The following is a 22029-nucleotide window of genomic DNA, read 5'->3' on the forward strand; positions in this document are numbered from 1 at the left end:
CCTAATTCAGTGCCAACTGTGTTTATATACCTGACTTACAGAAGTATTTGTTGTATTGTTGCACTGAATTAAAACCTGGCCTCCTTTGTATTATCACATTATCTATGTCTTTGAATCAAACAAAGGAGGTGGAGTAAAAGAAAAGTTAAAAGGCATGCAAATCCTACATATTTAAAATCTAGCGGCCCCAGTTGTATGAACTCGCTTCAGTTGATCAATCAAACACAGTTATAAATGTTATTGTGTATGTAATATAAATTACCTTAAATTAACTGACTCATTCATAACTGTGATCAAAGATAGCAAGGCAACCAAGTGAAATGAATACTTCGTAAAATAAAGAGCTTGGTTTCACAGATACAGACCATTGTGGGAAAGACGAGTTTCAGAGAATTCCTGAATTCGAATGAAGAGATATCCTCAAGGATGATAAGAAGTTTCACAATTACTTCCAATTAAATCATGACATTAATACTGTACTACTTGAACAATACAAAAATTGAGTTTTGACGTAGATGATTGTCTCACGAAATGTCACTATTTTTTAAAAAAAAAGAATCTCATTTGGTGGTGTATCAACAGTTAGTCTAGTTCCCTGCAACTTTAACTCCTGACTTGGCAGTTTACTATTAAATACCATTCCGGAAACCAGACTAATCAACAAAACCAAAAGTAGTGATGTAATACACCGATCTTTTTGCTTACACGTGATAGTTGTTGAAACCAGTTGGAATGATCTTTCTCATGTTGGACATTTTGAAAAATAAATGTTGTTTATACATAATAATGAACTATGTCATTATTATCGACCAGATTGTAAAATGAGGATTCAGTCATTATATAGCCCAGCTCCCTAAACCGAACCCCCCCCCCATCAACTTTTGGAGGTTTCTCGGTAACTCGCACCCTTGTTTAAAGTGTGGTCTATGTTTGTGGACCCTGTTGTGCTTGAGTTATTGAGGGAGAGGAGTATGCATCAACAATAAAACTTCCTTTCAGAATTATTAATTAAGTTATACCTAAATACTTGATGTGATTACAATGAACATCTACTTACCTCGCAATTGTAGACTTTCTTCCTCCTTTCATCTTTATCATATCCTCTATCCTCATGTTCTCAAACTGTGGGTACCGAGTAGCTTGCCATGATTTCTGTTGCCGATTTATTTGATGGATGAACTCGGCATTGTGTCTGTACAATCTTTCTGACTCGACTCTGAACAACAAAATGAAAATTTAGTAAAGGTTCTTTCTTTATCTCCTCTCTGTTGATCTAGCTTTATAGGTACTATAATCTATAATAAATACAATTTTCCTACACTGACTCTGTCACTTAATTCAATAAAATGATAAGCTATGAAAATATTTTGATCCTAGTACATGTTGTTGTAATGCTAAAGGATAGCCTGAGTTTTGATCCTAGTACACAGTGTTGTAACGCTAAAGGATAGCCTGAGTTTTGATCCTAGTGCACATTGTTGTAATGCTAAAGGATAACCTGAGTTTTGATCCTAGTACACAGTGTTGTAATGCTAAAGGATAGCCTGAGTTTTGATCCTAGTGTGCATTGTTGTAATGCTAAAGGATAGCCTGAGTTTTGATCCTACTGCACACTGTTGTAATGCTAAAGGATAGCCTGAGTTTTGATCCTAGTGCACACTGTTGTAATGCTAAAGGATAGCCTGAGTTTTGATCCTAGTGCACATTGTTGTAATGCTAAAGGATAACCTGAGTTTTGATCCTAGTACACAGTGTTGTAATGCTAAAGGATAGCCTGAGTTTTGATCCTAGTACACAGTGTTGTAATGCTAAAGGATAGCCCGACTTTTGATCCTAGTACACAGTGTTGTAACGCTAAAAGATAGCCTGAGTTTTGATCCTAGTGCACATTATTGTAATGCTAAAGGATAGCCTGAGTTTTGATCCTACTGCACACTGTTGTAATGCTAAAGGATAGCCTGAGTTTTGATCCTAGTTCACACTGTTGTAATGCTAAAGGATAGCCTGAGTTTTGATGACACTAGTAATTCTAACTACGCAACATCAGGCAAACTCTACATATATGAGAACCCATGTCAAATAAAATATCACCTTGTACTGGACTACCCCATCCACCCACCATACCAGAATTTGAGCATGCAAAATCTTGACACTGAGAATGTGCATGAGAATGAAATGGAAATATAACAACTGGTACCTACTTAAAATCTGTAAAATCATGGCAGTAATTGACACTTGAAATTTATCATGTATTTAGCAGTACAAATGTCATCTTGGGAATTTCGAGATGTAATCTTTTTCAGGTGCTAAGATCCGATATTTGACATCTGGCCAAAATGTCTGAGCCACAAAGTGGCATCAAAAATACTTGTAGATGTCAGAATTAATGACAGACAAAACAGCTCTTTCCCAATGCAAATATTAACTTACTTTCAGTTTGTGAATTATGCTCTGAAACATTTTTTTTTAATGAGTGCAGGAATTTGTATATCCTAAATTCTTTTAAATCCAAACATTTTGATTTTATCCCTAAAGTGGAAGACTCCAATCCTGTACAGAGACTGACTATATACAATCGACTGACTACCTACATTCAGTACTTTTCATTTTATAGGTTAGCAATATGGACTCATAACTTCAGTGGCAAATCTTTCTAAATATCACATTCTGACTTCTGCAGAGCACGGTTAACTTTGAAAAGGTTCAAATTTTATACCAATACCGACACTGTGAATGAGGAAAAAAGTCTGAATTACCTTTGTTGCTCACAGTTCATTTCACCTATTTGGCAACTCAAATCAAGCAGTATCGTGAATCCAAATTTAAAAAAATAAATCCAGTTGGCAGTGCCATGTATGTAAATACTTTTCGAACAATAAAAATAAAAACATACCTGATGTTTTAATTCAGAATTAAAACCTCAGTAACTCAGAAATTGTTGTTGTAAAATTTATTAAGGGATGTTCCATTTAAACATACGTGGTATCCAGGGAAGGCAGTTTTTAAAAATATAGGTCAGGGTACTTTGATTGCAGTTCATATTAAAATGAAAAGAAAATTCTAAATTGCATCTATGGAGGAGTACCCCACATTAAAAGTGCCTTCCCTGGGTCCAGGTATATTTTACTAGAACAGCCCTAACAATCTTTAGTAATAAAGAAGGATGTTATAGGAAATACCACTGATCTCATGGAATGATATTAGTAAATTCTGGAAGCAAAGCAGAGTGATAATTAAATGATTGGGAATAGTATCTGCCTCTTTCAAAATGAATGTATCATGATACAGCATTGCACGTTGGATAAAACATGCAAAGCTATGTGATACGGGTATTTATTTAACAAAAAAAAAGGAATTTGACATTGTAGTTCCAAATAATTCAAGACCAAGGTACTCTTATCTTCTTCCAAAAATTAACAAACCTGAGGAAAATAGTTTAATTAAATGGACATTCATCATCTGCTACCAAAAAGAAATTATTCTGATCCACAGCATATATTCATAACCACTGTTAAATCCCAAATACTGAGATTCTACTGGATTTACAACAGTGAACAAAACTTTAATGATGCTTATGCATTGCATTTTGAATGACCATGAGAAAGAGGTTAAAATATCAATGAACTTAGGAAAGTTAAATCTGTTGCAATAAGAATAAATAGTTACAAAAAAACACAAACAACAAATCTTCTGCCTCTCTATCAAAGCATACTAGCAGGGCTCAAAGATTTTTTTTTTTAGACATAGGCCCAGAGCTGCTGGTGACTTAAATAAACTCACAAGCCCTGACTTAAAATTCCACATGCCCAAAATTTCCCTTTTTTATATTGTCATACAACGTTGCAAAAGCTACAATTCAGATATAAATAGGGTTCAGAGGCTTTTGAAGGTAATGCAAGAGTCATTAGTTCATTAGTGTTCATCACAAAACGCAGTAGGGACTGGATGGTCCAACTGTTCAATCTTCTCTGCTGGATTCCCTGAGTGAATCCTGGTTAGAACCGACTTGAGGCATGTCGATGTGTTGTTTGCAGTATGTGCAAAGAACTAATAGCCCACCCCCACTTATTTAATTATTTTGGCCTGCATGCTTCACAAAGTAAAACTGTCAAACAAGAGTTCTGAAATTTATAATTGTTGGGCTTTGCTGATAGCTAACTGCTTCCTAAATAGGCTTCAAAAATTAAATACTCTTGAACAATATTCAGACAAGTGAAATGATCGTGCTTTGCATTCTATATACAGAGTAAAATCTGACTTCAAAGAAACATTACTGCTGTTCACAAACTTGTCAAATGTATAGTACATATGGCTTAAACATTCTCATTCAAGTCACTATAATAACTTTTGTCCTCGTACACATGTCTAGCATCTCTAATTGCCTGTAATGGGTTGTTCCTCTTCCTTATCCCAACTATGCAAATTAGCACAATGGGTTCACCCACTGCAATCTTCAAACACAACTCACTAGCTATTGTCCTGCAATTGAGTAATATGTGAAATGGTCATTGATACCTGACCTCTTCGGCTTTAACTGCCATTATTTAAACTACCCAAGGGATGTTTTAAATCAGCTCCAATCATGACTTTTACCGTTTATACATGCTATATATACTGGGCATACTGAAGTTATGGGCTTTTTACTTCTATCTGTGAAGATTACTGAAAATCGTATTTTCTCAAAATATGACCATGACAGGGGTTTGGGAGTACAAAATCTTATTTTTAGCATGATATGATTAGCTTCAATTTGATTAAAATCAGATCTCATTTTCAAGTAGGACAGTGGTGATCTGATTTAGATTGTGCTGTGTTATAGCTGGTATGTCAACATCTTGAAAATACAGTTACACGTTTCATTAGCCCAATCAAAGTTTCCTTAGGCAAATTAGATTTTTTTACTAGCCAGACAGGCACCTCACTTTGAAGAGCCTGATCTAAAATTGAGGGGCCCCAGGCGTCGGATTTTTTTTAGCACTGACCAGACCAAATTTTAATGATCTGCAGAAAATATTTCCTCAAGGTTTTTGAATATGCTCTTTGGGATATAGGATTTATCACTGGAAATTTACCATTTTTATCTGAATGAAGAATCATAATTTGTACTTAACTTCTGATATAAGAGACAATTTTCAGTGGTATTTGTTACAGAATATTATCCAGCATTTGTAATTGTATCCACTAGCTATTAAATGTTTTCAGCATCTTAAAGGTACAATAAAAAAACCCATTAGCTGATGATTCTATAATGTTGCTAAACAAAAGAGTTTTTCCACCTTAACCCCTTGTGTGAGAAGACAGTCTGTTTTGGTCTCAGTTCTTCTGTTTTCTGACCAATAAAACAGGCCCAGTTCCTATCAAAAATGTCATGTGACCATCCTGGTAACGTCCGATCACAAACACTGGTGATGTTTTTGCCATCTTGCTTGTACATGGAGAAAGCAAAATACTTTCTACCCGTGATAACAATTTCAAAGCCCTGTCAAAAGATAAAAGATGTAAAACTGGCATGTTTATTACAATTAATATACTACATTCAATTTCCTTACATCACATTGAGCTGTACATTGAAAATTAGGAATGGAAACAGGACTATCAGCCACAGATGTTAATATTAAGATTTTTAATCTTCTTTATATCAACTTAAATTACTGGTAGACATAATAAACACGATGCAGTATAAATGTTAATACAACAATTCTCATCTATACAGTGATTAACATATAATGTATCTTTGTTTTCAACCATCTCTTTTTTTGTGTGGCAGGATGACACATTTCTATTGAGAACAAATAAATACATTCAAGACCTGAAGTAATTAACTTTAAGACCCTTTCTATGATAAAGATGTTTGTTTTTGTTTTTTCATCTCTGTCTCTCACCTAGCTTTTATGACATAATGCAGAAACAGCAACCATACAACCTTGACCTGTGCCCATAATGACAAAACTCCAAATATATAATGCATAACATCTTTCAATAGCAAAACATAACATCTTTCAATAGCAAAGCATAACATCTTTCAATAGCAAAACATAACATCTTTCAATAGCAAAACATAACTCACCCAAGTTTCACTGCTGCTAAAGATGGCATGCAAGTTGTATCTCTTAATCTCCAATGGCTCTAATGCAGTAAGATGGAAAGGAGAGTGCGATGCAAAATGTAAACTATTAAACTGTGACCTCATGAAGACAGAACTACAGTATAGAAAGTTAAACATAGATAGAAGCAAGTTTTGTCCTTTAATCTCAAAGAGATCTATACAACTGAAGGAAAACTGATGGAAAGCTTAAAGTATTAAGAAGTGAACTTGACCTTTACAATGTGACACCTAATATGTTATCTCACACACCTGCTAAAAATGGAGGGAAATGGGGACAATAAACTCAACCATGTCACTTTCTCTCTAGTTGTGGAATTGAAACAGGCACCAGAACAGTCCACAATGACTGATGGTTTTGATAGACAGGCCTGTCCTTACACCTGTACAAGCTTAACTGGTTGATTTGAAAACTCAGTTTTAAACACAGCGTTTTTATACGTCAATTATAAAAATTTCCTAAACTTGTTTAATAAATTTCTATTGGTGTAGATATTGTGATAAAAATGATCTTTACCTGACTTCTGTATTGCAATGAAAAAAAGTCAAATATATGCACATACTATTTTGTATTATTTTTCATATAACAAAGTTAATAATCCAAGTCCCAGTCAAGAAGTTAATAATCCAAGTCCCAGTCAAGAAGTTAATAATCCAAGTCCCAGTCAAGAAGTTAATAATCCAAGTCCCAGTCAAGAAATTAATAATCTAAGTCCCAGTCAAGAAGTTAATAATCCAAGTCACAGTCATGAGCAATCAGCAGCACAAGAAGTTCAGTATTCAGCAGACAGCTTATTAACACATTAACCCCTGGAGGTTTTTGCCATTTTTGCCTGAAAATCGAGTAGGAAACACATTTTGAAAGCTATTTCTGAATAGACTCGAAAACACCAAATCCCCGGTCATCTTTCAATAACATACTGCCTAGTTGTGTTAGAAACATCATTTTTCATTGGCTATTGGACTTGCGCATGAGCAGAAGGGTAAAAGTTGGACTTGTTTTTTTTTTTTGTTTTTTTTGCTAAACGGAGCCATTATTTTTGTACGGAGACCACTCTTTATTCCAAATGCCCATCTTATCCTACTTTTTGCAAAGGCTCATCTGTCTGTTTGCAGTTCATACCAGTTTGCCTTAGATCTGAGACCAAAAAGTCTAAATTCCAGACACAAAATGGGATTCCGACCACAGACGAATTTTGCGTAAAAAAAAGTCAGGTCCAAAATATGAGGTTTTTCTATCTGTATTTTGTAGTGCAACTAGATATTCCAGATTATTTGGTATCATTGTAGAGCTACATCTGTCTACCTTTCTATAAAACCATCCACTTTAGAGTCTCATGCATGACCATGACGCTACAGAGCTCAGCAGTAGGCTACTACCTCCTGCCCCATAAAGTCGTCACTAGGGGTTAATGTGTTAAAGTTCACTTTGCAGATATGGTCTCCAACCCAAAAATGAAAATTTAATATGCACTGGTCACATGTATATGCCCAGTAATGATACAAAAATTACTACTATACATATTAGAAAAAATGTTATTGTTCTTTTTGTCAGCGTAATTGATAATTCTTTCTAGAATTCACAAAATTACCTTTGGCTGTACTTACTTCAAATATAACCATTAGTACAAAAAAATCTCATTTTGTAGTATGATCACTGATTAGAATAATCCAAAGAAATCTCATAATTTCCCATGAAATAAACAAACTGTACCTGATTGTATATGAGAGTCCAAAAGCCGGTGTTACCAAACTGGTCAACAGCCAAATCTGGGAAATAGAGGGTAATTTCTAGTTTCATCACAGGAGAAGCTGAAAAGGAAGAAGTTTTATCAAATAAACTCTTTAAGACTCATGGTCTTTTGTAATAATATCATTTCTAAGTCTATTTTTCTTTTGCAACAGTAAATCATTTTATTTTATAGATTTGATGGAAAGACAACTTTTACACAGCCGTTCATTTATAAAAATGTTGTTTGTGCAATACAAATTTCCTTTGTGATAATTTATAATGATATGATATAAAACTTTAAGTTGGGATCAACCAAACTTTTATACCTGAATAAAGACTGCACTGCAGGTGATGCCAACAAAGTGGGAGGTATAGCATAAGTGATAAAAGTATAGCATACGTATAAATATAATTCCTATCAAATACGACCATAAAACAATGTGAGGATTGTAGACATTCACAAATTAAGTTTGATTTATATAGTGTGGTTAATGCTCTATTACTTTCTAAAAAAAGATTGCATTTTTTATGACACAATCATAAAAAAATTATTTTAAGCAAAAATCTGATAGGTGGGAACGAAAGTTACTCAGCACATTTCATACACCGGTATATAATTGCTTCATAGAACTGTATTAAATAACTGGGTTTGGCAGTAGATGATGATATATGAACACTTGTTCCATTACTTAGTTTAACTTGATCAATAAGGAAGACAAACTTTCCATGTAATCCATGTTGTTGCTTCTAGTCACTGATATACTTTTGTGTCATTCACCACTTTAGAGATAATCATTACTCTCGATTGTGTTAGATGTTAAACACACTAATATAAATTGGCCATGCATGCTGAATGCATTCCAAGTGATCTTCCATAAAAAAAAATTATTCCATGGTTGGAACACAGTGTACAAATATGTCCCAGTAATAAAGCAGATAGAAAAAGAGATGTATAAATATACTTCAGAATTGTGACTGTTTGTGGAACTACAATCGATCTTACCAGCCCCAATGACTGATTTACCATTTTAAAACTGAGTTAAGTGTCTATACACATTACTTAATTCTTTAAAGAACCCATTTTACCTAGGGAAAGAAAATATGCTCCAAACAAATACAAAATGCCCAAATGGGCATCAGATTACATAAGCATCTGGCATCTGGCAAATACAAGAGCAACTGGCAAAGAAATCTTGGTCAGTATGACCCTTTCTGTCAAAATATATTCCAGTGCTGTTACATTAGTTGTTCTATCTTCATCAACATCTGATGACATAGAATAATTTGTCCATTACTGAAAGAACTCTAAGCCAAAGTTTCTCAAAATCTGTTCAATAGTTTTTGGGGTTTTTTTTGTTATTGGATAAAGTTGTGTAAAAATTAGTCTAGTTTTTGTGATGGACTTGTATCATTTGTATAAATCTGAACGTGCACAATGCCAGAATGCTTTGTCAAATTTGGTCATGTTCTTTGAGCAGAAATGAAGTTGCTTAAATGTTTTTCCATTCATAGAATTGTGGGACAATAGATTGTGCAAATCTGAAGTCTTCATGCCAAATAAAATGTATTTCAACAGAAACTGAAAATGCATCCATTTTCTTGTATGTGAATCCATCAGGAAAAAAGTCAGAGTAAGTATAGTCTGACAAAAGCAATTAGACATTAAATTGTTGAAAAATGTCAATTTGGGTTGTCAAGTGTGTGAGATATTCCAGAAATCTTTTCTTTCATTCCCATCAGTATACTGGGCAACACACTAAACAATGTCATTTATTTAGGCAGTAAGACGTCAACCCAAACAAGATAAATATCAAGGTAGACATCTTACACTGTATGACTAGCCTTGTAGCATCCTGTGGATAAAAGGTTTTTATAATAAAGGTAATACAGTGTACTTGTGATATAGGCTTTCAAGACTGATTATTGCAATAATGGGTGTCATTTATGATAACTTGATTCTACATACCATTAAATGGCAATTACTCACTTTATTTGGATCTTCATACATCCACATTCCTTTGGAAGTCATTATTTATGTGCTCCAAGAAGCTACATTTGGCAAAATCATTGTTAACTTACATGGTCATTTTTGGACAAGATCAACCTAAAGGTGTGATTTAGTACAATATGGGTTGAATGTCAGATGCTGTGATGTCACAATGAAAGCTGCACATGTTGATAAACAAATTCATACTACCCTATATACAAGACTCAATGTGCTCTTTTTTTTAATACAGAGTTTAGTACCCTGTGTTATGTATATATTATTTACATTTGTATTATATTTAATTTGCATTTTGTTCCTGACCTGGTCCAGAATTAAGTTCCTTTTCTATTTGACCTAAATCACTGATTTTAGTTTTGTGAACAAAATGTTTATCTCAGTCAGAGTCCAGAACATTGGAAATTCCCCATGAAAGCAGGTCTACCTGTTTATCACATTTTATATTAAAATTTTAAGTAAAAGACTATCTAATTATAACTTAGATTGTATTTTGTAAACATTTGGAACCTGCCAGAATGAAAATTTCCATTGGGTAATAATTTTTTTGTTGAAAATGTTAATTAGGACTTGAAGTCAAATAGAGTATTATATAGTATATACTGGTAATCTGGTATATTTGAAAATTATTCATTCAGGCTGTAAAATATGAGCAGAATCAGTTGTATTATTGTTGTGTCCAGTATTTAATTTTGGCTGGGATTTATGTATTCAAATTATTTTAGCTATTCTTCTCTGGAAAGTGTTAAAAATAGCATTAATAAAAAATAGAGAATCTGATTTAGAGTGAAATTCAAATAAGGATATATTCTTGGATTGTATTATTGTGATTCAACAAAAGACTGTTGGCACATCACTATGACACAGGCATATCAACACTTCCAGCATTAGATTTATTTAGAACTTTAATCATTAGGTCTTGTGTTTGAAATTCTAGGATTATCTGGAATTTAATTTGCAATACAGAATGTTTTTTTCATATTTTTCACTTTGTATTCTAGATAAATAGATTATTTGTTGAAATTTACAAAACTTACTGGTTTTTGCTTTTTTCTGTTACTTTAAGACCATAGAGTTATAAATACTGGCCATCATTGATAAAGTCCATAATGATGGATAATTTTGATCTGGAAGTTACCCGATGACAGCTAAGATGCAGAGCATTCAACAGTCAAAACTGAATAGACTTGGTTAAACAAAATTAGAATTAAATTTTAAAACAGCAATTTATATTTAATTTAAGATGAGTGTGGTAGCTTTCAATGACATTGTGGGTTCTTTGGTATCACAATATTTTAGGTTTTCTGAAATTTTCTGCACAGCACCAACAATCATGTGCTTATCTTACATACACTGGATGATAATAAGTTACTACAATAGTTCTGCATCACCAGTTTAATTTTGGGAAAATGCTGAAACTACTGTTGAGTAGAATGTTTAAAAATGCACCTACGAATTTCACTTTTTCAAAAATGGCCATACTCAATGTTCTCAAATAAAATCTATATCTTCTTAAAATTTATATCACCAATATAATGAACCAGTTAACTAATTTGTCATTTGATAATGTCCAATGATTTTATGCAAGGGTCAGGTCACACGATTACCATATTTGTCAAGAAGCGTGAGATCTAATCTATGGTAACAAATAAGTCAAAATATGAAGGATGCTAATGTTGTTTTCTGATGGCCTTTGCAATAGACAGTGCTGACTTAAAATTTTTTATTGTACATGATTTATTACTTTACATTGTAACACCTGGTTTTGTACTTTCATTCTCGTGTGGTGTGCCCATTCTCACCAACAATCCTGGTGCCATCCTCCATCACAAGTGATTACATTTGCTTTGTTTTCATTCTCTCAGATAAGTTTCTATTTTTGGTTGTTGGTAGGTACATGTGACAGAATGAGAGCTACAGAAGTAGCATCCAAATTTCAAACTGATTTACAATTTGTGCAGCATGTACATTGTGATCCTAACACTGTAAATGCCATCATAAAATTTCAGTATTACTGTGATATCAGAGTAATGACCATTGGATAACCTGAAATCCTTCTGGCATCACTTCCCACAATCATCTGATTTCAACTGGAAATTAAATTTATGTTCATATAGAGAAAAGAAAAACAAATAGACATGTGTAATATCTTGAGAGTCAGTCTTTATTTACTTATTCACCAATGGCTAACCATGGACCTGTGATACCTCCAGTATAAATGACCTTAGAACCCCAGTATAAATAGTAGGACTTTTACGGCGGCACAATTTACCCAAATACACCCAAATACTGTCCCGAAACAAGCACGTGATACATTTACAACTAAAGAGATTTTAAATTCATTGCAAAGTTAAGTTCTGGATTACACCTTCGACATTTATATACAATTAGCTATTGTGTGGTCAAATTTTGACTTTTGGTAATTTGCTGTTTATTTCTCTTGGAAAAGATATATACTCTGATGATATATACATAACCAAATACTTCTGAAGACCTCCCAAAAATATATATTTAAATGCTACTAAAACATGCCGATACCATCAAAATGCTCTCAAATATATATAAATATACCTAAATGTACTCGGATGTTTCTATTGTAACGGAAGATAATCTGTCTACAAGTTCTGGGAGCTTTAGCTGTTTTCAATCAGTGGCTTGTTTTAAGTGATTGTTTAGTGACTCTGCATTGTTATTGATCCATAACTTAGAAATGATATTTGCTTTTAATGGTTGGTAAACATGTTTTAAAATTTTACCTTTGAAATGTGTTTCATAGTAAGTTTTAAATCTCGGATATTTATCGAAATAGACAGAGAGGTTGTCTTCTCGCTTTGAAAACTCGAGGTTGTCTATACTAAAAACTAATCCGTCTTTGTCTTCACTGAAGATTATATTTATAATCTTCTCCCTCTCTTTTTCATTAGAACCAGTTTTTGAAGAAAATGCCTAATGTTATCTTTCAGATGTTTTGTACACAGCAGATAATTTGCTTTGGGAAAATTTTTTGTTAAAGAATTTCATAATGCTTTCTCATCATCTGTGCCAAATGTCAAATTTTGTGAGTCTAGTTTTTGTCTAACATGGGAAAAAAATGGTGATAAGTATGCTGCTCACCATCCCAGTGAAGACAAAGAGGTCCTAGAAAAATTGGATACTGCATAGATTTTCTGCTAACGATGCTTCTGGTTTTATAACACATTGCTGTTACAAACACTTTGCCAAGATTAAACATTCTGTCGATGCCAATCACACTGCCTTCCTCCCCCAAACAGTTTTTTTTTTTAAGTCTAATATTTGATCGTCAGTGTACATAATTATAATTGGTTGTTTGCCTTTCGTAACAGTAACAACCTGGACGAAAGTGTTGTCGTGTAGCTCTCCGATTATTGTCAATATCTCGTCCGCAATATTGTTTCCAGGCACCCTCAGAGGTATTTTCTTTGTGTTTTCTCTGTAGATTTTATCCTGGAGTTGGCGACCTGATTTAGGGGCCATGAAACTGTCATCATCAGCCATCTTGCTTACCACTTCGGTCGCCTTCTTCCTCCCCACTTTTTCGCATGCCATTTGGAGGATACGTGGATCAGTTCTTGTGTACGATTCACCACTTTTTGAGTTTCCATGCAGATGATTTGAATTTGATTTCTTTACACCTAAATACTCAATCACCGCGAGGGTTTTTAAATGGCTAAGCCATTCGGGTGATTCAGTTACAGTAGTAACTCTCTTCCTGTAGCTCTCATCGTCTTTTAGCTTAGTGTAGTAGCAATGAAGAGTTAATATATCTGTGGGTTGAGGATCAATTGAAACATATGTTATTTTTTTCCCCACGATCTTTTTCAGGCAAAACTGACCATTTTTCTTGAAAATGTTTTTTAATTTGTTTTCCTTAGTTACAACGAATACCTGATCTACAGTGGTGCCCGAGTTAGAGTCCCATGGCCCACAGTCATCGAGAAAGTCGTTCCGTTTTCCCCCTTCATTCTGTTGACGCCTCACTACAACGTGAACATTGCTTTTGTGTCCCAAAGGTACTCTTTCTGCTGGCGCATCTTCACTTAAAAGCGTTTTAAATAGTTCGTCATTTTCCAAGAACCTGTTTCCTGGATTTTCCTTAACTTGTTGGCACTCAATACTCAGTGGTACAATGGCAAGGGACTGTTCTTTTTCTTTGGTAAAAGATATATCTGCTTCACTATCACTGTCCGCATCAGTTAAATCTTGAAGATTATCTACGTTGTTCAATGACAAAATTTCACCTTCAAGCGATATTAATGATACATTAGAGCAACACCTTTTGGGGTGTAGACTCCCTGTAGATGACACTGAACTGGAATATGAAATTCTGCGTTTGTGGCTAATACCATATTCAACAGTATTGTCAACCGTTGATGGATATGCTATCATATGTACCGCATGAATAACAGCTGCGAAGTGATTGACGGCGTACCACTTTCCCGGTCCTGGTGTTGGTACATTTGCACTATTGTACCAAAGGATTGCTAACTGCCGTCTGTTCTCAAAATTTCCAGATGGTTTGAATTCGGTGTTCAAAGTTTTGTAGGCGATATCATTTGTCCCATTTGTGTATGGGTATATCACTCTTATTTTCATGTTAACAGCATCTGCCAAAGCTATAATTGTCCACGCATTGGAGAATTTTCCGATGACGGCAGAGTCCAGACAAGACTGTGCGTAACTGCTAGAAAGTAGTTGTATTTGAGGTCTGTGGATGCAGCATGTATTGTTCCCTGCTTGTAAGAAGTTTTATACACGTGTGGTACCTTAGTTTCACTGACATGGTTTCGTTACCACAAAACAAGATTGAGATGGCATTGAAGAGGCAGTCTCCATCAGTGCTTGTCGTCAGGGGGATTCCATTTATGTGGTCGACGTAATTCTCCATCACCTCAGCGGCGACTGGATCAACATCTGGCAAATAAGACGTTGGCTCCTCTGGAATTTGTAATTTCACTTTGAACATTAGCTCTCGCTGAACAGCCTCCTTTAGTTTATCTATGTTCTTTGATGCCGCCGCCTAGAGAGAAAAGAAAACCGCATTAAAATAGTCGATAAATACTGGACTTAATGCAGATTTTGAGTTTGTTCAGACATTAGTAATATGCATGAAATGCGAATAGCATCGAGGTATGTTGTATCATCCCAAAACGGCATGGGTAGACGCATGTATCAAGGATATGAATATCGATAGCGTTCTATGAGATGGCGTTATGCGCACGGACAGACAAATGAAGAGTTACTCAATAAGATACCTACACATATTATAGACTGTTGTATAGCTTGAAATCTCCGCTTCACATCTATAGTTTTAGCCTAGAAATACGTGGTACCATCACAAAACGGCATGGTTAGATGAACGTAGCCTGTATATAAAAATATTTAAATTCTCAAACGAAAATGAATAATAAAAACAAACATTTTTATTTTGCATCTGTACAAGTATTTTTTGGCATAGATGGCTTTAAAGTGATTAGAAACTTATCAATTGCTATCAAATTTACCACATCGGTGGTTGTTCACAACCCATATCGAACATGCCTTTAGGGTAGTGAAGTGCTGCTGTAATCCGATTCACACGTGTTATCGCGTGTTACAACCACAAGTAGCCAAGTATGCACGCGTTACATCAATTACCATTGCGGCGCTACAAAGACAGTTAAAATGATTTACAACAAATATATAAAATTTACAGTGGTCCCCTGTTGTTGTTTGTCAAAATCGTCTTGCGAGAAACCCAAACCAATATACTCGTTGGAAATCAACGATGTTGACTAAAACTCCTGGGACTAGCATCGCACATTTGTGTACTGATTTGTATATATATTGTATATGTGTCATATTTAGATGCAAAAAAAAAAAAAAAAGAAAAAGAAAATTAAACTAAATCTATTATATCTTTTTATCTCTTTATCTTTTTTCATGTTAGTTCTATGTATAAATTGTAAAGGAAAAAAAATTAAAGAGATTTTAATCTCTTTTACTTTTCTTTTTTGTTTATATGCAAGTATTAAAAGTGTTTTGATATTCTGTATCAATTTATTCATTTGTCAACTCTTTATACTACACATCTCAAGCTGTGGATTCATGTATTAATAGCTAATTAATATGAATTGGGAAACCTTTAGCACTTTCATGCATGTAAAACCGATAGGTATTAAATTCAAAATTGTTGAAAATAAAAAGCAGGGTCCAGGTACCTTGTCTCGGGTAGACAAATGTGTAGCAAATTCGTAACAAGATATACTATAGAAGGTAGTCCAGTACAATACTATCCAATTTTTGTTTGACAAAAGACGCTTTTTAAATAATAACACTAACTTAATACAACGGTGAGTGGCAATAGACATTGAAAAATATGGGCAATATAACAGTATGGTATTATAATAATTTTAAAACAGTATTATCACAGAAAGTACTATAATAATATACACAAGTGAATGAATTTATGCCTCATCTGATGTGAAGACTGTACATTTCATCATGCTATAAACTTCAACTGGTGCGATTGATTTGCAATGTCGTGTGATCAGGTTGTATCATAAGTATATCACACATTTAGTTTAATATAAAGAAATAGAAGCATTAGACAAATTAAATTAATAAAATTGTGCAAAGGCTGCATTTTTCTAAGATAAAATGGTCATTTAATCGGATGATAAGCCATGATTTTGCATGATAATTACACACATAATTAGGGATCTATACAAAAAATGCATTGCGAATAGAAAGTTGTCTTTGCGTGTTCTAAGCTAAGTAATTTAATTATTACAAATTTTGAAGTAAATGCTGATACTTACATTCTGCAGACGATGCATGGCCATCAGGTAGTCAAACTTATTACCATCCAATGTACGACACGAAACACACACGTATTCCAGATCAATATTTCCCCACATTTTCAATTCATCGTCTGAAATTTCTTGGCATTTGTTATACCAGTTCTTACACAATGAACATTTAATACAGTAACTTGAACAATTTTATTTGCATCCACCACATGGAAACCTGGTTCCGCGTTTTTTATTGAAATTAGCCATGATTCACTTACAGATCACCAATTCAGAATAAAGAAAACAAGAAATGTGCAGTATTTAAGCTTTGTTTCGAATGAGAGAGGAGGTGATGAAACTTAATGATTATATACCTTGTATTTGACTGCTTGTAACTAACAATAATGTTTCTTACAGATGGTCATGCAGTTTATTAATGATAAAAAATACAAAACTTGAAACTCGTCCTATTTCCAAAGAAAACATGCCAGCAATTGTCAGTACACAATATGAAGTCAAAAACAATTCGAGGCTGATTTTAGCAGCTTGCTGGTGAACAAATATTAATTGAGTAAATGAGAGCTTGCCGCTTGATCACCTTTATTGGCATTTTCTTTCTTTGGTTTCTTTTGTAATCCTCGACAAGAAGCACTTGCATTTGCTGATCCTGTTCGGTAATTCCTTTCATTTCATTTTATGCGATTGCCGACAACTTACCTGTTATTGTTCACATTTTCTAATATTTATAATTAATTCCCGCCCAAGGGCCTAGTTATGTTTCTGTTATTCAACTTGTACCAAGAGGCCATTACTCAATAATTGCATAAAAAAGAAAACAATAAGAATTGTCTAATATGTTCTAATTTGCACGTATGTAATAGTGCGGTTTTTTATTTTTGCATTTTGTTAATTAGACGACATAATTATTTGATTCGTTTTATATCAGTAAACAATCAGAATTGATCGTCATCATGCGCAATTTAGTTTGGTTCAAAAGAAATTTTTTTGAACATGTGGCTCTGATTTGGTATATAAATATAACATGGAAATGAGACAGTAATGAGATAGTAAAGTCAAAGAATCAGTTGGAAACAATCAGACACCAAGTTATAAATAGATTCGTTAACTATATCAACATTGGTGCTGAATTGGATTTTTTCCTGAGCATTTTTCTATATACATAGTATATAGAAAAATGCTAAGGAAAAATCCAGTTCAGCATGCATCCAAGGATTTAAGCCAAATGTAACAATTTTTGCACATGTATCATATATATATATATATATATATATATATATATATATATATATATATATATATATGTGTGTGTGTGTGTGTGTGTGTGTGTGTGGTCAGAGTCTATATTTTTTTTAGCAGAAATAAACATCAAGTAAATAAAAGAAAAAATTTGACCACACAAAGGCCAGTCCAGGAACAGAAACTATATAGCAGACAAAACATTATAGCATATACATAGCGAAAAATTTTAAGAAAAATCAACACAAAAATATCAGAGAGTTGGAACAGGAACACGTAAATCTTTGAATGTTTCGAACAAAGAGCCATGGGGGGGGACACACTCGAGGCCAATAGCTAATTATATCTAAATGTTGAAGGTGTGTCCACAAATAAAAATTAACATTATTGTAGAATATAGATATCTAAGTATTAAGTATGCAAATTTGGGACATATATATGTCATCCCGGACTATGTCGATAATTTCCGAGCAAATGGTAATTGGAAATGTACGAAACGTTTCGTACAACAAATCTCTAATTGCTTTAGTCATTTAAAGTATTCATTTATGACCCAGAACTTAACTTGACAATGAATTGAATTAATTTGTTTAGTAGTAAATGTACCAGTTGCTTGTCTTTAGACAGTATTTGGGCCGTATTTGGGTATATTTGGGCAGTATTTGGGTAAATCGTGCCACCCGGACTTTTACTCTAATACAATAAGTAATACAAGTAATTTTACCTAAGTAATTTACCTAAGTAATACAATGTAAGACATCAACCCAGATATTTATGTTTTGGGAGTAGAGGTCTTACTGCCTATTTAATGGTGCATGTCTAGTGTTTTGATGTCAACTAACAGCATAAGAAAAAGTCAAATTTTCAGGAATATCTCACACACTTTGCACCCCATATCGACACTTTTCTACAAATTAATGTCAATGTTTTAGTCAGATGGTATTTTTTCTAATAAATTCAATTTCTCACACAAGCAAATGGACCTGTTTTCAAGTTCCGCTGGACTACAGTTCAGTTGCCTGGAATGAGATGGAAGCAGGGAATAATGAATTTGATTAAAAGGATGATAAGAATCGAGAGAGAGAGAGAGAGAGAATTACCAAAAGAAGAGCAGTTCAGAGTTTGATCGTGCCCTTTGCTCCCAATCATGAAAACCCATTTCCCCCTAACATCCTCATATGTACAGTTTGCTGGTGTATCAGCAGAAACATGGATCGCAAGGAAAGTCAATAAGGCTGCAGTCTTGAACATGATCACAGGCATCTTCGTTTACGGTCACGAGGAAATGGGTCACATGATCAGTCTCGTGATGTGCTGAACGTTTAAGATAAATAGGAATAGAAGTACACTTATACAATGGATACGGAATAATGCAATAGGCGGGGAAAGACGCTCGCTACAGTAGGTCAGAAAAATGTTTTAAGCAGTTTCATTTTTCCGCGAACTTTGTCGTTTTACAAATAATTAAAAAAAGCATGGACTATTAAATACTTCATTAATTATATCCTATATTATGCAAGCAACGCAGATGGTGTGTGACAGTCCATTCAGCCAGCGGAAATAATACTATTTTTTTCTTCTTCGTCGTCTTGGCTTATTGGTTCAGAGACTTTTAGTTGCCTACCAAAACCTTTTCTCGAATCTAGTATTTTGACAGACATGTAAGATAGTACGTCCTCTAATATATATGAACAACAGGGGGCTGAACCAACATTTTTGGGGGCGTTTTTAAGGGTACATTTTTTAAAACCGAATATTCTACCAAAAAAAGCAACAATAACCGCGACAAATATTACAATAGTTAAAATTAGGCCAGTAGGCCCGTTCCTCCGCCCCCGTGGTATCCAAAGCAGACGCATCGGGGGTGCAAAACATATTAGGGGCCGCGCACGTCGCAGGCATGTAGTTCGATAAATCAACCCCTTAAATCTGTGTTGATACTGATGGACGATGTTTGTCTGTAGTTACTTGTTCATTAAAATTTGCTGCACTCAAATAATTCTGGACCAGTCCTGCGAACTCTTTATACAGATACGGGTAATTGGTAACAGCCATTTCTGACGCGAAATTCAAAATGGCCACAGGATAGATGGTTGTGCTATTTCACGAGGATTTACAAGTAGCGACAAGGATTTGTTCCAGAAATATAATGTACATGTCAACAAAAGAACACTTCAGCCGATTGTAGCTACACAGTCACGAGACATACCGGTAAGTATATAAAATGTAGACCTATGTGTGCAGTCAAAAGTTGCTACAAGTAAGTGTAGCTTTTAATGAAAAAGGTGATATCAGCCCCTAATCTGAAAGTCAATATCATCACGGGTGAAGGGCCTTTTTTATCATCATACAGACTTATGGAGGGGGATTACCGCCATAATTCTATGCGTGTATTTTCTGATCATCCTTTATGCATTATTGTAAATGGCTGCCTGAAAGTGCTACTTTCATAATTCTATCCACGTATATTGTATTCTTCATTGATACAAACTATGTGGCCGTTTGCAAGCGCTACGTTCATAATTCTAGTCATGAATTTTCTATTCTTCATTGATGCAAGCTGTGAATGTCTGCTTTCAAGTGCATAGATCTACTTTCCTTCTGCGTCATTGTATCTTGCCAACTACTGAACTGATTTTGTAGTTTGTCTTATGGCAAACGCTATGTCAGTTATTAGAAATTTTGTTATTCGTTTTTAACTTGCCGTATTATAATTATATCATCCAACTGATGTTTTCAAAAAGATTTGGCCTTGCAACATTGATAAATACTAAACAAGCGGGTAATGCTGGTGTAGCAGTCTATAAGGAAATGGCGGAGATCTTAAATCATCATTTATAGTGTGCTCTTCTCGCGACGGAATAGTATCGGATTTTGTACGAGGATTTGATCAGCTAACGCTGAGTTATTGGCAGATAGCCTTGCTATTCCAGCTTAGATATTGCGAAAGAGTTATTACCAAGTGTTGGGAATTTCAGAGGTGTGTCTTCCAAGAATCAGCTCACAGATCAAATGTAACACGATGAGAGCTGTGTGATTAATCTTCAAAATTATTAAGCAACAGAGGGGGCGAACAGACCATTTTGTGGAAGCGTCCAAAAACCGAAATAAGCATTCCTAAAAAAAAGGATTAATAACCTTATAAATCAAAATAACTAACTACAGAGGACTCTCAAAGAGTTTTCCTCCAAGAGTCCCTCTTGGGGTTAGTCCACGTTATTTCTCCAACTAAAAACTTGTCGATGGCGAGTACATTACAAAAACGAACAAACTTGAGGTCCCGCCCCCTCTGTTGCTATAAATTAAAACTTGTCATATTAATAATGCCACCAGCTAGGGAATCTCACACTGCTAGATTAGCTCGAGAGAGACTAGAAGCAATAAAGAAATTTATCCCTGTTCGTGATTCTGTTAGACAAAAATTGCAAGAACGTCAAGAAGCCCAGGTTGAATTTGTAGAGGGCACAGAACAGTTATTTAAACCGGTTACAAAAATTACTGAAAAAGCTGTATGGGGAGACTTTAAGGATGATGAGGATTACGAGGATGAGGACGAGGGGAAGAAAAAGAAGAAGGGTATTCTTCAAGTATTAAAACAAACCGCTGAGCAAACTGAAAAAATAGCAGCGAGAACTAAGAAAACAAAAAAGATTTTACGAGATCTTCCAACTAAAATAGCTGCAGCACAACCTCCACCCGTCGGTGAAGAAATACTTGAAGGTACTGGTAAAGGTCGTACTGAAATAGCCGACGTGAAAAGAGAACTTGCATATAAACCAATAGCAGAAAACATTGAATTAATCAAATAATTTAATGACAAATTTATCAGAGAAATTATAAATACTGAAGAAGATGATTTACCTGAAAAAATAGTAATTGGTATACTTGATAAATCCAGTATTTTAAAACCCGGTTATGAAAAAGTAGACGATTATAATTTTATTAAGTGGATATATCGCATATATAAAAACAAAAAAACAAGCCAGAAATAATGATTTGAAATACACAGGTCTTGATAAAGGAGTACAAAGACTTTATAAAGAGAGACTGAAACAAGCAGAACAACAACAATCTTCTCCACCTCTGCAACAGATAGAACAACAACAACAACAATCTTCTTCATCACAGCAAAAACCTTCACCCC

The 22029-nt window shown here is 34.4% G+C and overlaps 1 protein-coding gene across 1 annotated transcript in view; it reads right to left on the reverse strand.

Moving 5' to 3' along the window:
* The window catches only part of LOC149774343 (dipeptidyl peptidase 1-like), a 38443-nt gene extending 19254 nt beyond the window's left edge, over positions 1 to 19189 (reverse strand). Inside the window, exons 1-4 of the mRNA XM_089945437.1 lie at positions 18986 to 19189; positions 7818 to 7915; positions 5277 to 5479; positions 1058 to 1216 (exon numbers count right to left, since the gene is read on the reverse strand). Coding sequence (XP_089801563.1) covers positions 1058 to 1216; positions 5277 to 5479; positions 7818 to 7915; positions 18986 to 19148 — 623 coding nt within the window. The 5' untranslated portion in view covers positions 19149 to 19189. The remainder of the gene's footprint in view (positions 1 to 1057; positions 1217 to 5276; positions 5480 to 7817; positions 7916 to 18985) is intronic.
* Positions 19190 to 22029: the final 2840 nt, after the last annotated feature.

Source organism: Sinohyriopsis cumingii, unplaced genomic scaffold (assembly GCF_028554795.1).
Source record: "Sinohyriopsis cumingii isolate HCF-2022 unplaced genomic scaffold, ASM2855479v2 utg000349l, whole genome shotgun sequence".
Taxonomy (NCBI): domain Eukaryota; kingdom Metazoa; phylum Mollusca; class Bivalvia; order Unionida; family Unionidae; genus Sinohyriopsis; species Sinohyriopsis cumingii.